Genomic DNA, 27,011 nt, shown 5'->3' on the forward strand with positions numbered 1-27,011 from the left:
CAGCCCACTGAGATTGTGAGGCCTCAATGTTCTCGTCCTGATAATGTGAACACCGACTTTCCTGTCAGTCAACGTTTTGAAGTATACCCATTTCACTATAGAAGTGATAATTAAAATGATACCAAATGTAAATAAAATTCAAACACAAGTTCAACTGCACTGTGTTTTACAATAAACATATACTTCTAATCCTTTCCTTTCCTTTTTACACTTAGACAAAACCATCACCGCCATCTCTTCTAAACACAGGGTCTAAAGGAACCTGCATCTTAAAAGAAAGGTATGCCTTCAAGAAATAAAGCAATCAACAATCCGTACATCATAATAGTACATTCTTGTTTTCAGCCAGCTTAACTCATGTCTCACAATGTACAGTACTACTAGGTTTTCAGATATACAGTGTTGCATAAGACACTGCCAGATTTTTTTTTACATTATCACGTACAAAAAAACAATCTGCAGGTTGCACAAAATGTTTTGTTTAAATGACTGTTCTGCCTGGTGTTGCAGATTAAATGAACATGAAATCATCTTCAGATATAGCAAAGTACATTTATTACTCTCTTGTATGATGTACTTAATTAATAAATTCTCTAGAATAAGGCAGTCGATACTTTGCATACCTTTCCAGAATCACCTTCTTCAAGGTCTGGTTCTCGAGGTACTGGCACCCAAGCAAGAATGTTAGAGTCTTTACCACCACTATAAAGCTCCTACAAAAAGGGACAGAATGCCTGTCAAAATCCATCCTGTTACATAAGTGAAAAAGCATAATTTTAATTATTTTTATTTACTTATTTATCCTTTGTTGACCGTGTTTGTCCCACTAGACTAGTGGCCTTTTTTCAGAGGAGACTCAAGGTAGTATTCATATTACTATAGGTGTTTGCATGGTGCTCACTGTTCATAAGCAAACACGTACCATGAAAAACACTGTAATGACCCTACAATGACAAATAAGGACTGCCAAAATGTCTCCCACATCATTACTTACTGGATAATGTACCGATCCTATTTAACAAATACTTTTTTTTTTTGTATTTTCACACCAGTTGTAGGAAATGTTGCTCAGCTGTTTCATGCATTCTTGAGTTCTTTTAACAACTTTGGCCCTATTGTTCCAAAAGCCATTACTATTTCTTTGAAGAATAATTTGTCGCTCCCCAAAGTCATCCATATTGTAACTTGAGATTATACAAATACATAGAAAAGGCAGTAAAACATGCATAAATAAAAGTGATGCACTTGCCTTAATGACAAATCGGTTAAGAAGAAAGTCCATCCTTTGTAACCAACAGGACTGACATCACAGGCATTACGACTACTTAGCAGGTAACATTTTCTCATGCTGCCAGAAGCCCTCCCATCTTACTGTCTCTCACCAAACACACACCTTTAAGGATAACAGGTGTTTCAGCTAAATGGCAATTCTGAATGTCCATGACATTTTCTTTTACTTTTAAGTCTATTTATGGACCATTTTAGGCCAATAAAGCCAAGCCCTCTAGCTGTGGACATGCATGTTTCTGCCTTCTTATGGCATTATCAGCAGAGCATAAGAGGAACGTTTGACTTTTGGAAACACAGGTAATTTGCATATATCCCATGTTGCCTCTGATACAAGAGGTTTAATGAATCACACAGTGAAAGTCTAGCTTTGCTAGATTTTTCTTTTTGTGTTTTTTAATCTTAAATTCTGGAAAGAACACAGGGAGATGAACAGAGAGAGAATTCCGAAACCACTTTTATCATGAAAGAAAGATTAGTGTGCAACACAACCCTATTCCATGAAAATCAGATAAGGGTGTCCCACCATGACAGCTTGTAGCTCAGAAACTCACACTGCAGGTATTGCAGCAAAAAGCAAAACATTTTTCCACATTAAGAACTTGAGATTAGTGTGACCAGCTGTTTCAAAAAAGTGGAAAGCTGAATTTGTCATGAACATAATCTAGGTTCCACAAAGGAAGAATTAGTTTGTGTGAGGGGCTCATATGTAATATTTCTTTCATGAACTGTTTTATCAAAAGAGAAGAGGAGAGTCCACTGTCAGACAAGCTGAGATGGCTGCTAAATGCACCTTAATGGATACATATAAGCCATCCTGAAGTAGCTCACACAAATATTTCGGGACCAGATGGATATTAAACTCAATGGATCATCTGCTTCCATTTAGGCACCACTTAGAAAACCTTAAGCATTTGTAAATATAAGATTTACTAGTAGCAGGCTTTCTGACCTTCTTTAACACCTGCTGCACACCCTCATGAAACAAGTGCCTAAATGGAATCAAAACTGAATCATTCAGGCTGTCAACTGAAGTTTTTCCAAACTAGGGTGCAACAGTCGTCCAGAGATTGTGACAGCAGATCCAGCAAATGAGAAAGTCTGTGCTAAGTGCCTTTGGCCAATACCATTAACAGGGAGAACCAAGATTGCCTGGGCCAACAGGGTGTCACCACAACAATCTCTGGCATTTTTCTCTCTGTCTTTTAACACTCTTACTGAATTATAACTCAAGACATAGGCAAACATACATTTATATAAAAGAAAACAAACCATATTAACATCTTCCCAATTACATACATTACACATCACGTCTTCTTTTGTATAACTGTCATTGGTCCAACATTACATAAATTACTCACTTCCTGTCTTCCCTTAAACCTCAACAACCCTCCTCCAGATCACTATTCTGCATGTACTGCTCCTACAATTTTCATTTATTTCTATGTTAATTACAGTTGTGAAAGAACTTACTGTAACAGATGCAGTATTCCTAACATATGGGTGATTCCCAGAGCTGAAGGAGGTACACAGAAGGGTGGCTGGTTACTGACTAGATGAGCTGTCTAGCAGTCCAGACAGGACAGATCTAGAAAGGCAGCCCTGGACCAGGATAAAGCATTAGTTTTGCAGTATACAGTGAAGGTGCGCACAGAGGACCAGGACCAAGTAGGATCTTCCAAGAAGTCCCTGAGAAAGCCACTACCCTAATGGATTCAGCTTTTGGGAAGGAAGGCACGGAATTACTACAGTGCAAATAGCAGAAGGAGATGGCCTTTGAGATTCAAGTTGCAATAGTTTGTTGGTTGTTGGGAGACAGTTGGCTCAACGTAGGGCTAATAAAAGACACAAACAGATGGTCAGTCTTCCTGAAGGATTTAGTTTTGTCCAGATAAAATCTTGGCCATCTGTGAATGTCCAGAGATTGTAAGAGTCTGCCCCCCCCCCCCCCCATTCTGGGGTTTGGGAATGAAATTAGGAAGGTGAATAGCTTGAATGTAAGATTCATTCTCTGCTATTCTGGAGATTGGGAAAGAAAGTGAGAAGGTCAATAGCCTGACTAAGGGACAGCTTGTTCACTGTCTTAGGCATGAAGGATGGATTAGCGCTGGCAGTCACCCTGTCCTTGTGGAAAATAGGAAAAGGTGGACTGGCCATGACAGCTTGTAACTCAAACTCTCCTCGCAGAGATGACAGCCAGGAGTAGAATACTTTTCCAAGTTCAAAATTTTGAAGTGGCAGAAGATGCTGGTTCAAAAGGACAAAATGCAAGCTTTCCCAGTACAAAATTGAGATCCCAAGGGAGAGAGATGGATTTCCTTGGGGGGGGGGGGGGTGTTAAAATGCAGAACTCACCTCAAAGAGACTTGACTTCACTCTAGCCATAAGCGGGGTGCTTTTATAGAAGAGTAAACCAAGCCTGAATGAAGTAATTCACAAAAATTATTGCAGAACACCAGGGACATGTGATAACAGTGGGTTCTGATTGTACTTGTGGCACCAATAAGAAAACATTTTCCATTTAGCTGTACAAAATTTTCTAGTAGTGGGTCTCCTGGCTTCTTGTAGTACTTGAACAACTTCCTCAGAGAAAAAGGGGTATTTGAGGAATTAAAATCACATCAACCACAGAATCAAACTGAGCGAGGAAAGATTTGGGTGGAAAAACAATCCTTTTTGTTGAGTGACCAGGTCTGGTTGCAGAGGTATTTTCCTGTATTTTCCCTTTGCCAGGTGAAACAAAAGGAGAAACGAATGTTGTCTTGGCCAAAGGAGGCCATTAAAAGGAGTCTAGATGGTTTCTTTTGTGCTTTTAGAAGAGTTTTTGGAAGAAGTAAAGGAAGGAAAGCATGGAGGAACTTCCCTGTCCACTGGAAGGAGCAGGCATCTGTCCTCCAGGCTGAGGGAAAAGGTTCCGTGAGATGATGGTTGGTTGGTGATACAAAGATGTCCATCTGAAGTGTGCTCCACCACAGAGTGACTGCCTGGAAAACATGTATGTTTAGGGTCCCCCAAAGAGTGGCTTAGGGAGTCTGCCAGCACATTGTCCTGTGAGGGAATGTATGTGGCTATGAGGGTGATGTCCATCTGGCTAAGCACCATATTTCCTGTGCTTACTTGCACAACTGGCAATACCTGGTGCCTCCCTGTTTATTTATGTACCACATGACTGTAGTGTTGCCTGTGTACACTAGGAGTGGTCCAAGTTCCCAGAGGTGGGAAAAGGTCTGCAGTGCTTGCAGAAGAGCCCTCGTTTTCTTCAGATTATTTTCCTTCAGAAACTGTGATTGCCATCTGCATTGTACCCACTGTGATCCTGTCCATACCCCCCAGACCTCATCTGAGGTGTCTGTGTGAACTTTTTGAAGAGAAGGAAGGGGTGTGAAGTCCTGGGTTGAGATATAGACCTATTCCGTCCACCAAAGCAGCTCCTTTTTGAGGCAGGGGAGGAGGGGGATCAGCATGTCCAAAGGGTGGGTGTGTTGGGATTACACAGATTTCAGATGGATTTTCCTCATCTGAAGTCTATCTAGGAGAAACATGGGAATGGTGGCCATCATGAAACCCAGTTCTTAACATCTTCCTTGCTTTACAGTGTATTGCAGAGGAGAGATCTAGGAAGAAAAGTGGACAGACTGTGAACTTTCTCCTGAGGAAAGAAGGCATGCATTCTTTGTGTCCAGTCTGCAACACATGAAAAAACAGGTCCTGTGTAGGAGCCTTGTGGGATTTTCTGTAGTTGACTGTGAATCCCAGACTTGACAGAGTGAAATCTAGATGCTGAAGGAGGGCTCCTGGAGAGAGCTTGGAGCAACAGGTCAAACAGGTAGGGAGACATTTGAATTCCCTGAGTGTGGCACAATGCTACCACTGGAGCTAGATACTTTGTGAACACTTGGTGTTGTGGAAAAACCAAAAGCCACAGCAGTAAACTGAAAATGTAAGGAGCAAGAGACAGCTTGAAGAATTCCCTGCATTAAGAATGAATAGGTATGTGCAAATAGTGTGGGAAGAAATAGCCAGGGAATTGTTATGGCTAGGCTTGTATAGGCCCTAGGGCTGATAGCCTAGTACCAACCTATGAATAGGCTACCAGTTGGTACTTTCAAGAAATTGTTTAGGAGAGAAAAGGTCTAGGATGGGTCTACACTGTCTTTCTTTTCTTGGCACCAGAAAGATTCTGGTGTAGAATCCTTTTCCTATGAAGTCTTTTGGAACTTGTTCAATAGCACCTTGATTCATGAATGATGGGAGAGAGTAGAAATGGCTGGTTGTGAGGAGGATGTGGCAGGCCTTTCACATGAGGCATGTTTTCCCAGGACATGGCATAACCATCCTTAGTAATGAACAGAACCCATATGTCTGTAGTAATGGTTTTCCACTGGGCCAGGAAGAGTGACAGTCTTTTGGAAAGAGGAATTAGGGGGCTAAGGACAAGGGAGGGGATGCTGCGAAGGTAGTCACAGATTTCTACTTCCAAAGGGAGGCATTCCATATGGAAGATCCCTGTGAGATTTGTCAAAGTGCCTTTTCCTAGGGGTTTTCTGATTTTCCGAGTTGCCCTATGGCCCCTCCTGAGGAAGGCTGTAGATTTAAATGGGTAGTCCCTATGATATCTAGACACTGAGGAGAGTAGAACCTGCCTACAGTCTTTCACTGTCCTATATTGGTCTTGGAGAGTTTTGAACAGACTGACAGCCCGATGACTAAACAAAAGGTCAAACCAAGGGGGAGTCTAAGAGTTTTAACTTGAAATCCTCAAGAATAGGCTGGCTATGAAGCTATGTGAACCTGCGAATAACAGACCAAGTATCTGCTGCCCTACAGGAAGCATCCACAGCATCATGAATACACTTACTGGTGTGTCTGGCTATTTGAGTGTTCTGGGAAAGTACATTCTGCATTTGGTGATTTCTTTTTGCATTTAGCAGGTCCAGTATAACTTTGTTCAAAAACTGAAGTACAGAAATCAAATATTTAGTCATTTGATTCTGATGGTTAATTGCTCTAAAACCAAGGGTAGAAGAGGTGTAAACCTTCTTTTCCCCCTTATCCACACCCCTACTATCCTTGTCTGTAAATAGGACATTAGTACTGGGTGAGAGCTTAGAGAGCTTTTGTGAAGCAAATCACTGCAGAGGGGTCTGCCACAAGATTCTTTTATAAGTATTTAAGGTAAATCAGGCACCTTGTAAAACCTGCCTGGTCTTTTAGGAGCTGGTGATCGAGAGTCATGTACTGAAGAGGTGGACAGGAAAGCATCTTGGAAAGCCTCAAACACAGGAGGGACTGGGGAAGAGGCTGTAGTACCGCTTCTGTAAGTCAGGAATCTGAGTGGACTGCTATTCAAAATGTTTCATCATGTTCTGGACAGTCTTCCCAAAGGAAGCTTTCTCAACAGGGGAATACAGAGACAGGGAATCCTCTTCATTTCAAGAAATTATTCTAGGAGAGTGCAATTGAGAACAGTCTACAGAGTGGTCTGAATCGTAATCTTATTTTTCTTCATTGGTAGATGCCAAAGTAGATTTTCGAGGTGTAGTCTGTGGTTGTGGCGACCCAAAAGGGGGGGGGGGGTTCAAAGCCATAACAGCTTTGAACAAGCCCTTGGAGAATCTATCCACTCGTTCTCCCTAGCAACCGAAAGAGAGGCCACCTGTCTATTCTTTTGCTTTTTATTTCTGGGTCTGATGCCCACCCTGGATGAAACAAGGAGGTTTGGAATTCTGTCTAACCTCTATTAATGTACCTGGGATCTCCTTGCTAACTAATATTTGAGGGACGAGATTAGCGCCCTCAGAAATGACGAGTTGTGGTTCATCGGACGTATCAGCAGTCTGCAAGGCTTCTGACAGGGTCTCAGTGGCGGCAACTGAGAGGTAACCTGACGTACTCTGGGTTGTGAAACCCCACTGGATATGACAGAGTCCAAAACTTTGGACTGCATATCTGTTCTGAGTCTCATATGCTTCTTCTTAGGCAGAAGAAGGATGTCTGGGGATGTGGATTCGGCCATTTTGGACTTGGCCAGGAGTTTAAGTTACTGAGTTTCCAGAAAAGTGTTGAGAGAGAAAAGCCTTGGCCTAAGGGTTTAGGGAATGAACTATTGACAAATGGAGCAAGAGTTATGATTGTGTTCCAGGCCCAGAGACTAAAAGCACTTAGTTTGCACATCCACATACGGAATTTGCCTAATGCATTTGCACTTACCCTCCTAGCCGACATCTAACAAATCTGAGCAAAAATAGTGTAAGCAAAAAAGGCCAAGGAAGCTTCTACAATGGAGCACTTATTTGAGAAAATGATAGAGTGAAGAAATGGTACCAATCACCAAGCTGCATGGTGATCAGTCCGACAGATGCACAACCTGCATTTGGGCTGGTGGTGAGACAGTCTGAGGTACACGCTCATATGTCTGTCTATATACGCCCTAGGCTTATAAGCAGAGGTCATGCAGCACATATACAACTTTGGAAAGGTAAAGTTTTGGTACTCTGGCCAGACGCAAGCTGAGACAACCCTAATGTCAGGAATACTGCAACAGTGATTTCAGTCAGAACATCTTGCTTTCTTCCACGATGTCAGCGCATCCCTTCCTTTTACAATACTGTTAAACAAAACTTTTCAGATCTTTACCACTTTCTTCCATCCTAACCTTCAAACTTCCACAAGAATAACATCTGTTCCTTAAGACTTTCCTGCAAACTGATATACATCCTCATTTGTATGTATTCTCCTCCAATCTTAGTTAACTGTTGAGTCTCATCTACCTCTAACCTTGTCATAATTAAGTCTTCCATAAAAGTTTCCATTTGTGCTCCTTCTTGATTTCCACATTTGTCTGCTTCATACACATTTTCATAAAATTTCCAAAACATCTCTAATACCCCTACAGGATCTCTGGTTATTTTATTTTTTTTTGTTGCAGGCTCCTTCCTTATGTTTGGCAACAACCCTTTCTACTTTCTGTTGCCTAAGTCATTGTACTACAAGTTTCTGTGCTCTGGTGTTCTCAAAACAATGAAAGCTATAAAGTTAATATAATGTTAGATTCGTGTTATATCATTTTTGTCTGGTTCATTTTTAGGTTGTTGGCTCCAACCTTTGTGCCTTCCACCAGAGCTTTGGATCTGAGACTCTGAAAAACTCCCCTACCCGCAATTCCCTCCTGTCTAAATTACCTCAGATTGAATTTGCTGACTATTCGAATCATACAGACAAAATACCTTGGTACTATTAGAAAAACTATCATGGAATGGAATAACAACTTAAGTGTGCTCTGTTTAGAAAGGTAATCTAGAAACAGACAGGGTTTTAGTCGAGGTCCGTCTGAATCCCCGAAGACTGTAAATGGCAATTTGGGAGGGATGTTGAACTGGACAAAAATGAGAACACAGGTCTAACAAACGTTTGTATCTGATGTTGTCTATTTTCATCCTATTCTGTGTTTGGGACAGATTCCCAAGCTGCCTAAGAAGACCTGGGTGGTCTCAAGGAAGGACATTCCTGAACATGGCAAGCCAAGTGATATGTGAGCTTTAGATGGTTATCCAACTTGTAATAAGATACAAAAGTGTGAACTGTTGACGAAGTTGCAGCTGCACAGATGTCACTAACAGGAACTTTCTTCACAAATACTGTAGAGGTAGCAATTGCTCTAGTGGAATGAACCACAGATTATGAATTCAGAAGTAATCCTTGAGTTTTATAAACTAAAGAAATGCAGTCCGCCAAACACTCAGTAAATTTTGACACATGGTGTCCCAATTTTGTTTTGGGAAAGGCGACAAATAGTTGATCTGATCTTCTAATATCTTTGGTATGTTGCGTCAGTGTATTGATTTAGATTTGCTTTAGATGGCATTTTTGGGAGAAAGGTAGGGTTCATTCTCAGTGGCACTTTATCTTTGTGGAAGATGAGAAAGAATGATTCCGAAACTCATCTAGTAGACGTAATGGCCACCAGGAAGATGGTCTTCCATGAAAGAAACTAAGTTAGTTGATCCGAAAGGCTGAAAACATTTTTGAGTCAACAACTGAAATAATAATGTGATATCCCATTGAGGAACTGGTTCTCGAATGTTAGGCTTCGATAAAAAAAATTCCTTTGAAGAAAGCTCTGGATATCTTAAGACAAATGATAGATGAGTCATTATGGCCTATGTGAAAAATTGAAATGGTAGCCATCTGAACTTTGACAGTAGAAAAACTGGAATCCTGGTGAAAAAGTTCTGAAAGAAATTCCACTACTGATAGAAGAGGGACAGAAAAGGGATCTAATCCTTTTGATGACAGCCAAATAGAAAACCTTTTCCATTTGCTTTTTGTAAATCTTTTTGGTAGATTCCTTTTAAGAAGAGATTATATGGACTACTGATGAAAGCAGCCTGGCATATCTATCTTTAAAAATGGAGAAAATATGCGGTTAGTTTTAGGGTCTGTAGATCTGACAGAAGCATCCCAGATAAGTGACTCAGAAGATCCAGGATGGGATCCAGCATTGAGGGAGGGTGCAGCAAATGAGGCCAAAGGAAGAGGAACCAAACCTACTAGGGTCAAAATGGGGCAAAGAGGATCATCTTGTTCCTGCACCTTGTGGCTTTCTGTACGAATTTTGTCAAGAGAAGTAATGGTGTGAAAGCACAGAGGACACCTGTGTACCAAATGTGGATTACAGAATCTCTAGGTGACTATCCCTGTGAAGGGATGAGGGTAAAGTAACTGCTATATTTGCTGTTTAGGTAGGAGGCAAACAAGTCACAGCAAAGTTGGCTCCTGTGGCTGAAAATCTCTGTTACCACTGTCTGAGAGACCAGTTATAAGGTAATAGGATACAACCACTCAACTTGTCCGCTAGTACATTTGATGTCCCAGGAAAGTGTTTTGCTACCGGAAAATGATGGGAAGACATCGCCCACTGCCAGGTTTGCATGGCTTCCTGACAGAGGATATGAACATGTTTCCCCTTGTTTGTGATGCACCATACCACTAACACTGTCTGGATGGAAATCACACCCTTGGGTAGGTAGTCCTGGAAATCCTGCAACACTAGGAGGACTGCTCTCCTCTCCAAGACAATGATGTAAAGTTTGGCTTCCACAGGTGACTAAGTCCCTTGAACAGTCTTCCCTCAAAATACTCTTCCCCCACCCTAGAAGGGAAGCATCTGTGATTACTGTGACATGGGGAACTGGTGAATAGAAGGGCCTTCCTTCTGCCACTGATGGAGAAGTTACATACCAACTTATATGTTTTCTGCATATTTGAGTGAGACGTAGTCTGGTATGGAGGGGATGGAGACTCTGACTACTGGACTGACACTGTCCAGTGTAACACTCTCATGTGGTATAATGCTAGTGGTACTAACATGACAGTAGAGGCCAACAGACGTAAAAAAGAAGAATCAGTCTTGTTTGTGGCTGGGAATACTGAAATATCAGAAAAGCCTCCAGCCTCAGTGACAGTAGTATTGCAGTTGGGAGTTTGGCAATTTGTCGAATTGTGTCCATCTGACACCCTGTAAATTCTGTATGTTGTTTGTGTGTTATGTGTGTGAGTGTTTGCTCTTCATATGACTGACAGTGACTCCTAACTGATCTGCAAAATGGAGTAGAAATGCATGCTGCTGCAGCAGTAGGTCCCTGGAGGTAGCAGCTAGGAGCCAATCATCTACCTATGAGGAAACTTGAATGTCTTGCAGTCATATGTGAACTGCCACCACTGATATAACCTAGGGGGGCTGTGGTGGGACCGAATGGCAGTGCTCTGAACTGGTAATGATTGGCTCCTAGCTGGAAACGAAGAAGTCTCCTGGATTACCTTCAAATCTTGATAAAGTAGTAGGCATCTTGGAGCTCTACAGAGCACGACCAATCATTCTTCCTCAAGAGAGATAATATGAACTGTACCATGACCAAAGTGACTGAGGTGGTTGAGGTCCAATTTGGTTTGAGGTTCCCTATCTTCTTCAGATACTCAAACAGGTGCCCTACACAGACAGTCTCAAAAACCTCCAGCTTTACTCTGTTGCATATCGCCTACTGAGAGGCGAACTCTGCCTAACATACAAAGCTATGTCAAACCCAGAGCTGTTGGACATGCTCCACTTAAAGAAACCCCAATCCCTCCGAGCTACACGCTCTAGGGACCTAAACCTTGTCACCACAATAAACAGAACATGCTGGAGGGATAGATTCCTGTCCCAGAGACTTCCCATACTCTGGAACAAACTACCCATCTATATCAAACAAAGCTCCTCATTAGCACTCTTCAAGAAAAATCTTGATGATTGGATGGGAGATAGGAAATTCACCCCGGGGATCACTTCTGTGGCTCTGCTTGACAGGGGTACAGGAAAATAATTTTCTTGGGTGGCAAAAGCCAGGGTACAGTTTGGCTAGGATTGTACAGGCCCGAGGGCCAATAGCCTAGTATCTACCTATGAACTAAAAAGAACCTGGAATAGACTCCGGATTCTAAATAGTCTGTAAGGACTTGTTGGATGTCTCTCCTTTTCTAGCAACTTTGAAACTCATCTTTCTGTAGATTCTAACTGATCAGGTGGGGTACTTGGAATTTTTAATATTTTCTTTGGGGATACAAAAAGGGCATGGTATAGCCTTTGGTGATTATCCTTACACCCATGAATCAGAACTAATGATTTGCCAGGCTTAAGGGTGTAAAGGTTAAGTGCACCCTGACTGCCTGCAGAGTGCAGCAGCTATGTAATCCTTCATGGACATTGGTAGGATTTCACAAGGAAGGGATCATGGAAATCCTGATTCTGCAGTTTGCCTCTGCTGCGAAATCCATTCAAGTTGTCTCCTCCTCTGCCTCAGGAAGGCTCATCTCCAGGAGTGTTGTGGTGAAAACCCTGTGAATTTCTGAACCACATTTTCTTACTTCTGCTTTGATTCCTTGAATAGGAACTTTGTGGCGTAGAGAAATGGATTCATATGGCAGACAGGGTCTTGCCATCTTGTTCACTCCTGTTAAGCATCTAATTTACCTTTGGTCTAAAAAGTGTGGAACCATCAAAAGGGGCATTAATAAAGGCTGTCTTGAAGCTTTCTGCGAAGTTTCAAGGCCACATCCAGGCATGGTGACACATGGCAATTGCCTGTACCAGATGCTCTTGACGTACCATCTGTTGCATTTGAGAGCAGTCCATGACAACATTACAAGCAGATTGTAGGGCAGACATTTGGGGATCTACTATCTTTTTGACATCCAAAGGCAAGTACCCAAAAGAGACTTTGATACCTCCTTGATCAAGTCCCTTTGGAAACCAGTCAAATATGCAGGGTAACTCAGCATCCTAAGTGCAAAAGTCATTAAAGCACAAGTCCATTTTCTCTAGCCTGTGTAATGCCCTGGACTATGCGTTAGTGGGATGGATAGAAGAACTTTCTTCAGATAGTTCTTTCTTCGTGGCTGCTGCTAGTCATAGCATCTAATGGAGGACCTTCAGATCAATGTTTTCTGTCCTTGGGAGACACTAGAATTCTATCTGGCTTCTTGAGGATTGGCTGTGTAACATAAGAGCCCTTCCAGGTCCTCTGTGCTATGGGGTTTACCAAAGCATCAGGAGGGTGGACCACCCACAACTCAGATGAGCCAGACCTAAAGGCTTCAAGGAACACAGACTCATCAGTGAATGATCCCCCCTTCTGCTTCATCAGTTCTAGGATGTCCCCAACTCTGACATCTTCTGCAGGAGCCCTTCTCCACAATCTAAATCTGTCTCCTCTGAGACAGACTCAGGTGAGGAGTCTATGTGCTTCTTTTTGCACGTCTGCTTTCTCTGAACATGTCTTTTGGGTTCTGATATCAGACTGGGAGCTTGAATGTTGAGCTGTCTGGAAGCCTACTGGTTCTGACCTACCTTGTTAACTTAAATTAGAGGAATGAGGCACAAGTTCCATTGGGTGGTGAGATGGATCCAAACTTGGTGCATGCACCTGTCTTCTTGGACCAGCCAAGGAGCTTTTGACAATCTTGAAAGCTGACTCTGCCTTTGGAGCCAAGGAATTATTTCTTTTTCTGTCAGTTGACTCAAGAAGTCTCCCCATTCCAACAGCCTCTGGCTCTGAGGAGGATCTTGGACCCAAGCTGTAAAGTACTGAAACATCTAGGGGGAGAAATAGCTCAGAAAACTTTGGGGTCAACTCCACCAATGGCGCTCTGACACTAACACTTCGGATCTGGAACTTTTTTGATCCAATAACATCAGAGTTGAGAGAGAAATAAAATCAGATCTGAGGAAGGCCAATGCCGAAAGCGCTTATCGTTGTGAAGGCTCCTACTTGTTAAATACTTTTTCTTTTATTTCTTTATTAAAGTGATTTTTTATCTGTTACAGATTTCAAACCTTTGCGTTTTGTTTTCATTACGTGGTGGTGTGCCTAGGATTTCTTGCTTACCTGACAATATATGGGTTGATACCCAATATATGGGTTGATACCCAGTTGGGTGAGTTTATCAATAATGCCTGAGTGGGGGATTGTGTCAAAGGCCTTGGCTAGGTCTAGGTAGGCCATACGGACAGATTTGCCGTTGTCTAGGGCTTTGGTGACCATCTCGAAGAAGTCCACCAAATTTAACAGGCATGATCTCTCCTTGACAAAACCAAACTGGGTGAGGTCGAGCATTTGGAGATTTCCTACATCTTTGATAATAAGGTCCATGACAAATCATTCCATGGCCTTGCAGATACGGCTGGTCAGGCCAATGGGTGTGTAGTTTCTGGGGTCTGCGGATTCACTCCCTTTGTGCAAAGGGATGACTGTGTCAGTTTTCCATTCCACTGGGATGAAGCCAGTGCTTAGGCTGTGATTGAAAAGTGTGCTTAATGGTGATGCTAATTCCAGTTTTAAACCATGTAGAACACAGCCTGGGATGTTGTCTGGTTCCATGGCTGTGGTTTTGGTCTTGGTGAAGGCAATTAAGACCTGCTCCTCAGAGATACTAGGTGGGGTTTAGGTATTAGGGATGCTTTGGGGTATATGTGGCAGGGACAGGGGAGTGAAGTTTGCACTGAACCTGTCGGCCAGCAGGTTTCGCATATCCACAGGTTCTATATATGTAGTTCCATTAACTACAAGTTCAGCTCAAATCTGGGCCTTACCTTTGAGGTTACGGATGTAACTAAATAACACCTTGTGGTTGTCCTTAGTTAGGGAAGCTACTTTGGAGGACTTCACTAGGAAATGGATTTACTTGTTTAAGTTGAGGTGGGAGCGTTTCCAGTTTTGACACCATTCCTTCCTACTCTTAGACAGACATTTCTTTCTCCTGTTGTATAGCCTATTAATGGCTGTTGTCCACCAGGCAGGTCTGTTTTTCCTTGAAGATCTTGCTTTGGTTCTATCAGGTACAGCACAGTTAATACAACTGTACAGGTGCTTGTATAAAGCATTGGTGTATAACTCAGCACAGGTGTCTGTTCCATTAGTGGGGAGAGGGGCTATGAAGCTATTAATTCCATCACATAAAAGGTTGTAATTGACCTTGGAGACGTTTTCTTGTCTAGTTGTTGCTGGAGGGGGGTCTTGTGTTATCGTTACTTCTAGTCAGAATGATTTGTGGTCAGATCTCACCAGGGATGACCATACACTGGGGGTGGTGCACTGGTCCCCAGTGCTAGTGAGCACCACATCCAGGAAGTATGAGCCCCTTGTGGGTGTGGCAACCGTCTTGTCCAGGGCATTGGAGTTAATGAAGTCCAGGAACCTTTGGGCAAGTGAGTTAGAACATGTATAATTTACCCAGTCTATGGATGGGTAATTAAAGTCACCCAAAACCAGGGTGTTTGGTTGTATCTTGATAGACTCAAGTAGATCCAAGTAGGTTGAGTGGATGTCCTGATTCATGGAGGTGGGTCTTATAGCTGGCAATGACCTGAAGATGGGTCCTACCTACAGTCAATTGCACCTGAAGTAATTAATGGGGATCATGCTGTTTAACCAATCTAGAGGTGTATTTATCTTTAATGAATATCGATACACCACCTCCTTTAGATCTCACATCTTCAGTTTGTGGTCTGAACATGTGGAAGGAAATGTAACCTGGTATAACTCGGGTGCTGTCTGCAGCCTTGAACCAGGTCTCAGTGACTGCACAAACATTAGCATCTTCCAAGGTGAAGGCTGCTTCTAATGAGTGCAGTTAGTTTTTGTTTCTGGTTTAGACTCCTAGCATTTAGCAGCTTAACTTTGAGGTTGTTTTTAGAGGGTATTTTTACATCGGGAATTTTGTTCTTGTGACATTGCCTAAAAAAGGCACTATGGGGATGGCAACAACTTTAGCCAGTAACTGAAATCCCAGAGGTGACAGATGAAGATCATATCTGGCAAAGCATCGAAGGTCTGTTGAACATGTCATTCCAGGCTGACAGATACTGGATCCCCTTTGAATGACATCAGAAACTAAGCCAATTGTTGACATTTTTTGTTTGTATTGAGGTATCATCCTTCCGGTTTGATTCTCAGCTAGAGCGTCTTCTGCGTGGAGACATGTGTGAATGGGCGTACCTTCGTTGAAGTTTGTGCGTCAGGGCTGGTAACTCCACACACAAAAAAAACAACTACCAATCATTAGCAGACAGGAGTTCCGCTGTGGCGCCCCCTAACCGGGAAAAACCGAAAGACACAACAACATTGAGGTATCATCCTAGACAGAGGTAAAGTGCTGCTTAATGCTAGGGATATACCTGCCCGAGACACAATCTGAGAGCTCAGTCATGTCTCTCTTCATATAGTCCAGGGAGGTACATCTGAAGTCATTCACACCAACATGGACTATGAGATAGTCATAACAGTGCCTGTTGTTGATAGACTTGAGTGCGTGGTGGATTCTGGCACCTGACTGACAGCTGACCGTGACCTTTTCCTTACCCACCCTGAGAGGGACATGTATGTGTCTCACAACTGAGTCGCCTATGACTACAATGTTTGTTTTTGTGTTATGCCTTATGGCTTGACTTGTGAGACACTGGTGTACGATATATTATGTGTACTGTTCTGCAGAGGATGCATTATGTGAAGTGTGCTTGTGTTTGTGTTTGGGAGGTCTCTGATGTTTAGGTAAGCTTCTTGTAAGGACCTCCGCATATGCAGGTGTGTGTGTTCTTGGTTTGGTAGGTGCAGGAGGTGAGGTGCACATGCTGACAATATGCTTAATATCAGATGGACTGACTGGTGAGCAAGAGAGCCTGGATTCTAGGTTCTTGATATAGCTGCATCTCTCACATAATGAATTTATGTGGAGCAGAAGAAGTGGGTTGGCAGTGTATATAAGGCAATTGTTACATTGCCTCAGGATGCCTATGTCGACCACGCTGGCTGGAGAAACTGTGGGAAATTGTCCGTCCATAATGCTAGGTAAGTTTATGTGTTCAGAAAATAGGGAGAGGACAGGAAGGAGCAGGTAGAGTAGAGGACAGGAGAAGTGGACAAAAATATGAAGGGCTAGTGGATCTGTGTTGATACCTCCGGAGCTTCGCTGAATGCATCAGCTGTCAGTGAGGGACAATCACAAGAACTCACCAATGGAGAGCCAGCACGACGGGAAAATTTGCAGGCAAAAGTGTTTGTGTCCACAACCACTGTGACTCTCCTGCACTGGCCCAGTAATCAATGAGCCTCAATCCTCACCACTAGCACCAGTGAGGGACGTACACATTGGGGGGATGACAAGTACATACAAAGTAAAGTACAATTTCCCTTAAGAGCACAGAGACATCAAGTCAGTCTGGGGCTGGTTTCTCCCTCTTTATCCAGACTCCAATAAGACCCAACAACTGGCACAGCTATAGGGTTAAGATCTCAGCCGAGTGATCAAGCCAAAACCTCCAGCACCCTCTCTGTCCAGCCAGTGCTTTGTGTCCCTGCCCAAGTAGCTAACACACACACTTTGAGATTTGATTTATATACAAACATACAGATACTCCTGGGGAAGGCTGACACAGGTTTACTAGCTATGCCCCCTTCTGCCCAGACTATAAGGTAGTAATCACTACCACCAACCACCCTTACTTATCAGCTACTATAAGGCCCTTAGCAAAGGGTGACCAATTCTATTGTGTAATGTTGCTATTATCCAAATGGTAAGTGTGACCATGACTTTTAAGGCTATTTAGGAGTGGCCTATACAGTGTCACCAAATACACATGCAAGTACTCTAAGAGCTTAAATATCTCTAAGCAAACCAACCACAATTAAAAGGTTTAAATATATTTTAATAATAAATAATAAAAGAACAAGCCAATGCTCCATAATTCAATACAGTGACAACAGAGTTCAGAATCACAGGAAATATTTTAAAACAACATTGCAGGACAGTCTCACATAAACACAGAAAACACCTAAACTAATCTTACTATATTCCTATCTATCTCTAAGAGAAATCACTGTAATCTAGTACTTAATATTAGAGAGGATGTTTTCAGATCCAAGACAAGATACAAAATGCAAAGACTTTCTCTGACAGATAGTTCTTAAATTAATAAATTAATAAGACATTACTGTTGGGTCAAGCTGGATGACACCACTTTTTGTCACCTCTGCCTTCAGTTCCCAGGCTAACAGAAACTTATATCTCAAAAGTCTGTCTAGAACTGGAAGTCGTAAAACAGTTAAACACTTTTACATTGGAAATCTGTAATTATTTCTGTTTCCAGGCAATAGAAAGAACTTCCAGTTGTAGACATCATGTCTTATTGCTGAGATAAACACCATCATAAAACTCTTTACTTGTCAAACTTATTTTCTTAAGAGTTTTGCAAGTTAACTCTGTATGTTCCAACTTCTACTATTAATATATACACTTCTGTTCTTTTCCAGTAGGGTACATTGTGGTTACATTCTTGAAGCTCAGTGCACAACATACAGTTCAACACACACTTCTGCACCAGTAGTTTAATATCCACATAAAATATAGTTTTCTTACATTTGTAAAACAAGCATACAAATCATATTAATATTCACAAATGACCTAGAAATATTTACAAAATTTCAGCTAGCTGGGCTGGAAGCCTTACAACCACCACCATTGCCCACTTCTGTGTGGCAGTGCATAATGCACAAATGTGGGCTATGTAGCAAACCAGCACAAACTGATCTAAACAAACTGACCAATAAAAAGCAACCTTCAATCAGATGAGTTCTAACTACACATTCATGAAAAGTTTTACACAAGTACTGTTAAGAACAAAAATTGTTTTAGTTGCAGGTTTTTCTTTAAATAGTCCTTGCAAACATTAACAACATGTAGTGGGGTACATTCTTTTCAGTCCACTGACAAGTTTAACAAAGTCAACAAAAGTCCAAGCTTTCTCAGTCACTTTTTCTTATAAAGCCATACTTTGCAAATGTGATCTATGCTTTATATTCCCGCATTTATTCATTAATTTCAGTGTTGCTGGTCTTTTTCCTATTCACTTCCATTTCAAACGCCAGACTAAGATTGAAATCCAAGGTACTCCCAAATTCTTCTAGTCAACTTCTGAGCTTTTTTCCGTCAGGCATTTTCCTTTGTAACAGTGGAAAATGTTTCACTGGCAAAGTCTCTTTCTGAGCTTTATAGTCAGAAGAATGAGCAGCAGAGTCCACTTCTACTTGATGGCTCACTTTTTGTTTGATAAACTTTTGTATTTCCTCATTCACCTGTTCTGCATCAAAAAATGTCTTTGATCTTCCAGGGAAGTCAGCCGGAAACAGCAATTTGAATCTCACATCTGCCTCTCGACATTCCCTGTTTGCTAGGATAAATTTGCTTCTCTTCTGCCAGGTCTATAGTGAATAATCATTTTCCATAAACATTCTACTGTCTCCAGTTTTAAAAATGTTGCCCTTCTGTCACAGTTTTGTCAGGATCAACTCTTTCTGCTGGTATGATTGCACCTTTAAACAGAGGTCTTGGCTGCTTTCTCATGGCCAGGTTTTGGAGCATATACTTACTGTGCCCTTTCAATTAACAATTCCTGCTGTGGAATACCAGTCCTGTTGCTTATTTTTGCCTTCATAAAGTTTATACAGTCCAGCCCTTCCATTTTCTCTGGTATAACACAGAATCTCAGGTTTTCTCTGATTGCTCTGTACTCTTAACATTTTTTTGAAACAGCTGTGTTTGAGAAGTCTCATACTCAGCCAGCCTTTTCTTCATTTTGACCTCTGATTTTAGGAGTTTTATCAGTTCACCTGAATAGCTGCTTAAAGTTTCTTCCATTTATGTACCAAAGATGGAGCTTGAACTGCTTTTTGCTGAACAGCTAAAGATTATTCTTAGTGTTTTATCTTCACCTTTTCTAGTTGATACACTTTTAGGCTCTCCAAGTTTCTTCTCTGCTGCATCCAAGCAGTGCACTTACCAGCCAGTAAATCAATTTTACTAAAGCTGGCAGAATTATTAGCCCCCAACTTTCAGTTTCTTGGTTCACACTGGGAGAGTTTAAATTAAGCTATTGAAGAGTGTGTAGCCATCTAAATCCCCCAAGACATTTTTCTTTAAACTTTCAGAGTACCTTGTGAATTGGTAGAAATGCATATAGGAACATTCCCGCTCAAAGGAATGAGAATATGACTGCCCTTCAAGCATGGCTGCAAAAACATCTGGAACACAATTTCTCTAGCTGTTTGTTTTGAAGGAGATAAGCAGATCTATTTGAGGCATTTCCCATATTTGGATTAGATTCTGGAGCACCTCCTTGAGATTCCACTCACACCCAGAATCTGTTTAATCTGTCTGGCACAATGTTCTACTCTGACAGTATGTATGATGCCTGAAGAAGAGTCAGAGAATACTCAGAAGCTTGCTTCTAGGCTATCCTTACCAACTGGCACAGAGGATAAGACCTCATACCCCCTTGTTTGTTGAGGTACCACATGACTGTGGTGTTGCCCGTAATCAGTAGAAGAGGACAGAGAGTCCAAAGTTGGTGATGGACTTTCCAAGTGTGAATCACTACCAACATCTCTGTGATAGTGATGGGCTTCCATGCATTCTTGGGCCCCCAAGTGACTAGCACTTGCATTCCCATTGATATAGCTCCCCAGGTGAAGTCTGATGAATCTGTCTGGACAGATTAGACTAGCACTGGAAAGGAGAAAGGAAATAGTGGACTAATACTCTACTTATCTCTCCACAACTGTAACTCTTGTGTGATAAAAGGGCAGCACTGGCAACTGGGATCCCAGGGAATGTAGAGATGCTGGGTCCAACAACTGGGGGCGTACCACTGTACATTTGCCATGTGAAGACAGGCCAGTAGTAACATGAGAGTCATGGATGCCATCAGTCCAAGAATTTTTAGGAATTCTCTCATCAAGGTGACATTCTTCTTGCAGAATTCCAGAAACACCATTTGGTACATCAGGACCTTGTCTTCAGGCAGAAAGGCCATTCTCTTGTTACAGTCAATCAAGCAACCCCAAAAGACAAGTCTTTCCGAGGGTCAGACATGGCTTTTGGAGGTTTAACTTGAACTCTAGTTGGGAGTGTAAGGTTGAGACCTTCTCTAGTGACTCCAAACACCTGGACACAGCCTCTGCATAGATCAGCAAGTCGTCCAAATATGAAAAGGTGTGAATGCCCAGTGTCTAACAGTGGACAACTACCAGAGCAAAGATTTCAGGAACACTCACAAAACTGTGGATAGCCCAAAGATAAATACAGAAAATTCCTTCCACCAAGGTACCTCTAAAATTTCTTTACAATAAGCTACCCAATCTGAAGTGATACACTGACAAACTCCAAATCCCATCCAAACCCATTTAACTCCACTGAGTATGCAGAAATGTAAACTACCACACTATACTGCATGTAAACAGCTGCAAAGATGCAGTTGTACCCCATAGGGACAAATGCAGGACAAATCCTGGGAACAAACTCACATGAGGGAACCACAACATCAACAAGCTTTACAATAAAAGGAAACAAACTTTGACCAAAAGTAAGAAGAGTAATTAACAGAATGTTAGAGTCCTTGACAATGGAAAAAACTCAGGGGCTTAAAATCTACCAAAGTCAAATTTGAGGGTAAAATAGTTAACCAAGCCAAAAATGATCACAAGGCATTTTTTTAGTTATATTCGTAACTGCAAGAACACAGTTGAATAATGTGCGGAGGGAACTGTGAACAACGTTACCTATGCTTAGGCTGAAGATATAGCTAACCTACTGGCCAATAAATTTAGTTCTAACTTTACCCCCATCTCCCCCCCATCTGTCTCTCAAGATATATCTGAAACTGACTCACCTCCAGCTGTCAGCACATGACCCAGCCCTAAAAGTGCTATCAAAAGGTAAAAATACTGCATTGATGGGTCCTGTCAATATACCTGGATTCATCTTAAATAGCATGAAGCAAGACATAGCAACACTTCTAACAACACTGTTCAAACTTAATCTTCATACAGGTTTTATACCAAGTGAATGGAGAACAGCTACAGTCATTCTCTTACATAAGGGAGGACCTTCCACAGACTCAGGCAATTACAGACCAATAAGTCTGCCCAGCCTCATATGTAAAGCCATGGAAAGACTTATCATGGAATTAATCAATCAGGACAGGACATAGGAAACCTCCAAACACTAGACCCATCTCAGTTTGGATTTGTCAAGGGTAGGTCATGCTTACTCAAACTGGTGTATTTTTTTAAAAGGTCACCAAAGCAATGGATATACACATTGCATACCTTAACCTGGCCAAAGCTTGTGACACAATTCCCCATTCAGGCACAGCAGAAAAGCTAAATAAACTGAGAAACCCCTATGCTACCCACTGGATTGTCAACTGGCTCACAGACAGGAAAACAGCAATCACAATAGGAGAAGTTACCACACAAAAAGAGCCCAGTCATTAGTGGAGTCTCACAGGGCTTTGTGGTGGGACTTCTCCTGTTTGGCATCTACTTTTCTGAAGTAACGGTCAATACCAAAGGGCTCTGGCTGACTAAGTATTCAGGTGACTACAAACTAGGAAGAGTCATTAAATCCCCAAATGACTAGGTCATCCTGCAGGAAGGTTTGTCTTGAACAGAAAAATGCTGCCAAAATCATGGTGTGAAACTAAATGAAGTAATCTACCCCATGGATCGAAAACATCAACAATACGCCCCTAAGACCTGACCCAGTTGTTGGGGATTTGGGAACCAATATGGTACTCGGTATCCTACAGACTGCTAAATATTATTCTTCATACAGGTTTTATACCAAGTGAATGGAGAACAGCTACAGTCATTCTCTTACATAAGGGAGGACCTTCCACAGACTGTGTCTGGTGTACAAGGCATCCTTAGACCTTTACTGATGGATTTACTGCACATCAGGTCCAATGGAATCAAAAAATACTTGGTCTAATGAACTAAACCTATTCTGCAACAGCAGAAGGGTTTGCAGGCACATTTTGCAAGGGGGTACCACTGCTATGGAACAGACTCCCTGTCCACATAAAACAAATTCATCCCTGTTCATTTTCAAGTACAACTTAGATCTATGCGTGGGAATCAAAAAAATTACACCAACTCCCCTTTGCACTACTAATGGAAAGATGCAGCTCCTAAATGCTTTATCCATGCACTTGGTCTCCTTAAATTATCTACGGGATGATCCCAGTTATTCTCAATAGGAGAATATACAATTATCAACCATGGGATGGGCAATGCCAATCTATAATCAAATTGGACAAGTTATTTTGAGCAAAAAAAGGGAAACTGGTTAGCCTTAAAATGGCCCGCAAGGGCAGCTAGCCTAGTACTTACCTATGAACTTATAAAACTGATAGTGTGAACCAGACACAACAAATCTCATATCTCCTGAAGCTACGAGCAATGATGATATAACGATAAGGATCCTTTAAGTCCAGGATCACCATGAAGTAGTTGTCCAGTAACAGAGGAAGCACTGCAGGGTGAGCATACTGAACTTGGAGACCTTGACAAACATATTCAAACAGGCATGGTCAAACACTAGTGCCCACAACTGCTCCTTTTTGGGAAGCCACAAAATTCTAGACTAGAAACCTCTTATTCTTTCCCAAGGAGGGAACAGCTCTATGACCCCTGAGTCCTTCATTTGCTGGAGAACAGGAGGGAAAGTAGGGAACAACAAAATCTAGTCCAGCAGATGAGGGGGAACCCTCCTGAATGGAGGTGGTTGGCCTTTCCACTCCATTAGTAACCCACGCCAACAATGTTTATCACCCATTGACCAGAAATCACTCATGGCCAGGCTGCCTTGTTGAACTAACTTGACAGTCGAGGTACCCAATGGGAGAACTTGATAAAGGTGGATGCTGTGCCTCTGCATAGTTGTATGTTGGAAGAGGAGGTATCCCTTTTAGGAAAGGAATCCTTCTTATTCAGCTTGGTGGAATTATTGGTCTGCCATTTCCTTTTACTGCCTTATTTTTTGTTTGGCTGGGATTTCGGTTTGTTAGGCCAATGAAAGTTATCTTGGTTAAAGGAGGAGGACTACATCCCTCTGTCATCCCAATGTTTACGGATACGATTATCTGCTGTACCAAACACTCAAAAAGACTCAAACGAAGCACTCAAAATCTCAAATTTTAACTCATCAGAAAAATTCTAGGAGTGCAACCAAGCATACTTCCTAGAGTTTTTTTTTATGGAAAGTCCACGTGGAATGGAGATCCACATCATACTCCGCTTTCACTAACTTTCACTGTAATGGAAATGCATAATTTTCTATTAAATTCATCATTGAGAAATTATAAAGTTGGACTGTGTTTAACACAGGATTTTACTCTGTTAGAAAAATAAAACTGAAAATGGCTGTGAGACTGACTTGCTTAAGGCTCACTTCCATCACCTTGTGACATTCTCCCTGAAATTATGTAGCCACAGGAGGTGACTATATTTTATAAGGGGGTACAGGGAGAAAACCCAAACATGGGTGTATGGGTATGTGTACCCTCATATCAACCAGGACAGTCTCTAGTTTTTGCTTTACTTGATTTGCAGATGTGGGATATCAACAATCTGATACTGGCTGTTAAAACCTGTATCTGATCAAAAACAGCAGAAGACACATGTGACAATAGAAGGTACTGTCAGCCATGCCAGGAGAAATACGGCAGTGGATTTGTAACATATGCCAGCACAGCTAGCTGGAATTTTGTAAATAATTATATGTCATTTGTATATCAAACTGATTTGTATAGATGCTTGTGCTGAAAATGCATTTGTGAGGTTTGCTTGTGTTAAAATGAATCAACAGTGTGCCCTGCTGGAAGAAAAAGAAATGTACATGCATTATTGTAACTGTTTAAATGTATACATTGTAACAGCATATACTGGAAGTGAAGAGGTTAATTTTAATTCACCTGACTTTGCAAAATATTCTTGAATTTAAATTGCTTTATGGGTTAAGCTATAAAGATTTTATCCCAAAGCTTTGAATGGAGCCAGAGATGCAATGTATGTGCTAGAAAATAGGTTGTAACTCCCCGTAGGGAGAGTGGAATGGTTTTATGACTTCCAGGAGATCTGAGCAAAGCTATGTGTATATGGTAACACATAGGTGCTAAAATCCTGTCAGCTTCTAGTGCTGTTGATAGCATGGGAAACACAGTCAGATGACCAGATGTGTGTGATGTCATTCTGTAAGCCAAAAATGATATTTAGAATTTAGCAGGAGTTTGCTCTCAGCATTCTGCTTGGATCTGACAACAAGGACCATTCACCCACATTATCTTGCCTTTCGGTAGTAAGTAACTTAAAGTACAGTTTTGTACCTACCATAAATGTAGATGTTCGAGTGCTAATACAGCTGCAGTAATCACAGATGGGTTCTCTGCCGTCAGGCGGTCCCTCGGTCGGCCGAATTCCAAAGTCTTGGTCCGGCGTCGGTTGTCGTCGCTTTCTCTTCTGACGTCAGTGAGGCCAGAGTATATAAGACACAGCCGACGCCATGTTCTTCAGTCTTTCTTGCCCCAGATGTCAGGTGCCCCCAGAAGGAAGGCAATACATAAACTATGCTTATATGAATATATATACAAGCAATGCAATATAATCCAAAATCAGTGGTTGCAAGCAAATAAACCAAGGAAGGATAAAGAAGTCAGGTTGTATGAAGGGGTTGTTAGGCCCCATGCCTTTACCAAGTGGGGAAGGAGGGAGGGAAACCTGTACTGCAGCTGTATTAGCACTCGAACATCTACATTTATGGTAGGTACAAAACTGTACTATGTTCATCGTGCATACAGCTGCAGTAATCACAGATGGGTAGAGTCCCAAAGCTACGCACAGGGTGGTAGGTACTAGGAGGAACTGGGTTGAGCCAGAATGCCCTGCAAAACAGCAGTGGCAAAGCCTGCTCTTGTTCTGGAATATAAAGGCAGGTGGTAGTGTTTTGTGAAGGTATGTACAGAACTCCAAGTGGCTGCCTCCAAAATATCTTTGGTAGGAACTCCTCTGAGGAAGGCTGTAGAGGTAGCTGTGGCCCTGGTGGAGTGTGATCTGATACCTGTAGGAACAGATTTCCCATGATAGGAATAACAAAACCGTATGCAGTGGCCTATCCACTTTGAAATAGTCTGCTTGGAAACTGGCTTCCCTTGAGCCTCTACAGCATAGGACACAAAGAGTTGTTCTGATTTCCTGAAGGACTTTGTTCTGTCCAAATAGTAACGTAGCTGCCTATGGATGTCTAAAGAATGTAGTAGCCTTTCCCCTTTGTTTTGAGGATTGGGGTAAAAGGTAGGAAGGTGTATGGCTTGATTTAAAGCTACCCTGGATACCACTTTAGGCATAAATGATGGGTTGGTACGAAGGGCAACCCTGTCCTGATGGAAAATGAGAAAGGGCTGCACCGCCATGAGGGCCTGTAGTTCCGAAACAGAGCTGAAGTGATAGCCAGAAGGAAGGCAGTTTTCCAGGACAAATATTGCAAATCTGTTGAGGCAGCTGGTTCAAAGGAGGCAATGTTAACTTTTCTAGTATGTAATTAAGATCCCAGGCTGGTATTGGTCGTCTCCTTGGTGGTCTTATATTCTTAGCCCCTCTGAGGAACTGTCGTAAGAGTGGGTGAGAAAATAAAGGAGGATCCGTGTTGAATTCTGCAGAAATGGCTGAGGCATGGATTTTTATGGAAGAAAATGAAAGTCCACTGTTCAGCAGCTCAGCTAGATACTGTAATACCTGAGGCAAGTTCAGTTTTCTAGGGTCCTGGCCTTTTTTCTCATTCCAAGAACAAAACCGCTTCCATTTTGCGGAGTAAGCTTTTCTAGTAGATGGCCTTCTGGCCTCCAAGATGACATCCTGCACCTCCTTGGAGAGTAGGGTCTGTTGTGGTGTTAAGGAATTTTCCATGCAGCGAGATTGAGTGTTTTCAGCTGACTCTGAAGAGTTTTGTAGCTGTGCTGAGTCAGCAGAAGAGGCATTAGAGGCAGGGACCAGGGGGGAGTATGTGTTAGGCTCCTCAACAGTGGGTACCAGTGTTGCCTTGGCCAATCTGGAGCAATCAGTATCATCTTCGGTCTGTCTGCTCTTGCTTTCAAAAGCACCTTGGGCAGAAGAGGCAGAGGTGGAAATGCGTAAACTCTCCATGCTGTCCAACTGAATGAAAGGGCGTCCACTCTCCAGGCCTTTGGATGAAAGGTCCTTGAACAAAACTTTTCCAATTGATGATTCCTGTGGGAGGCAAAAAGATCTATGTCTGGCCTCCCCCACGCTTGGATTATTTCTGTAAACACCTGAGGATGTAAC

At 42.1% G+C, this 27,011-nt stretch overlaps 1 protein-coding gene across 1 annotated transcript in view; it reads right to left on the reverse strand.

The window, feature by feature from the left end:
- The window catches only part of ERCC8 (ERCC excision repair 8, CSA ubiquitin ligase complex subunit), a 747,007-nt gene that overhangs the window by 73,209 nt on the left and 646,787 nt on the right, over positions 1-27,011 (reverse strand). The window contains exon 11 of the mRNA XM_044063815.1: positions 624-713. Coding sequence (XP_043919750.1) covers positions 624-713 — 90 coding nt within the window. The remainder of the gene's footprint in view (positions 1-623; positions 714-27,011) is intronic.

The sequence above is a fragment of the Protopterus annectens genome, chromosome 2.part2 (assembly GCF_019279795.1).
Source record: "Protopterus annectens isolate FY-2018-M chromosome 2.part2, PAN1.0, whole genome shotgun sequence".
Taxonomy (NCBI): Eukaryota; Metazoa; Chordata; order Ceratodontiformes; family Protopteridae; genus Protopterus; species Protopterus annectens.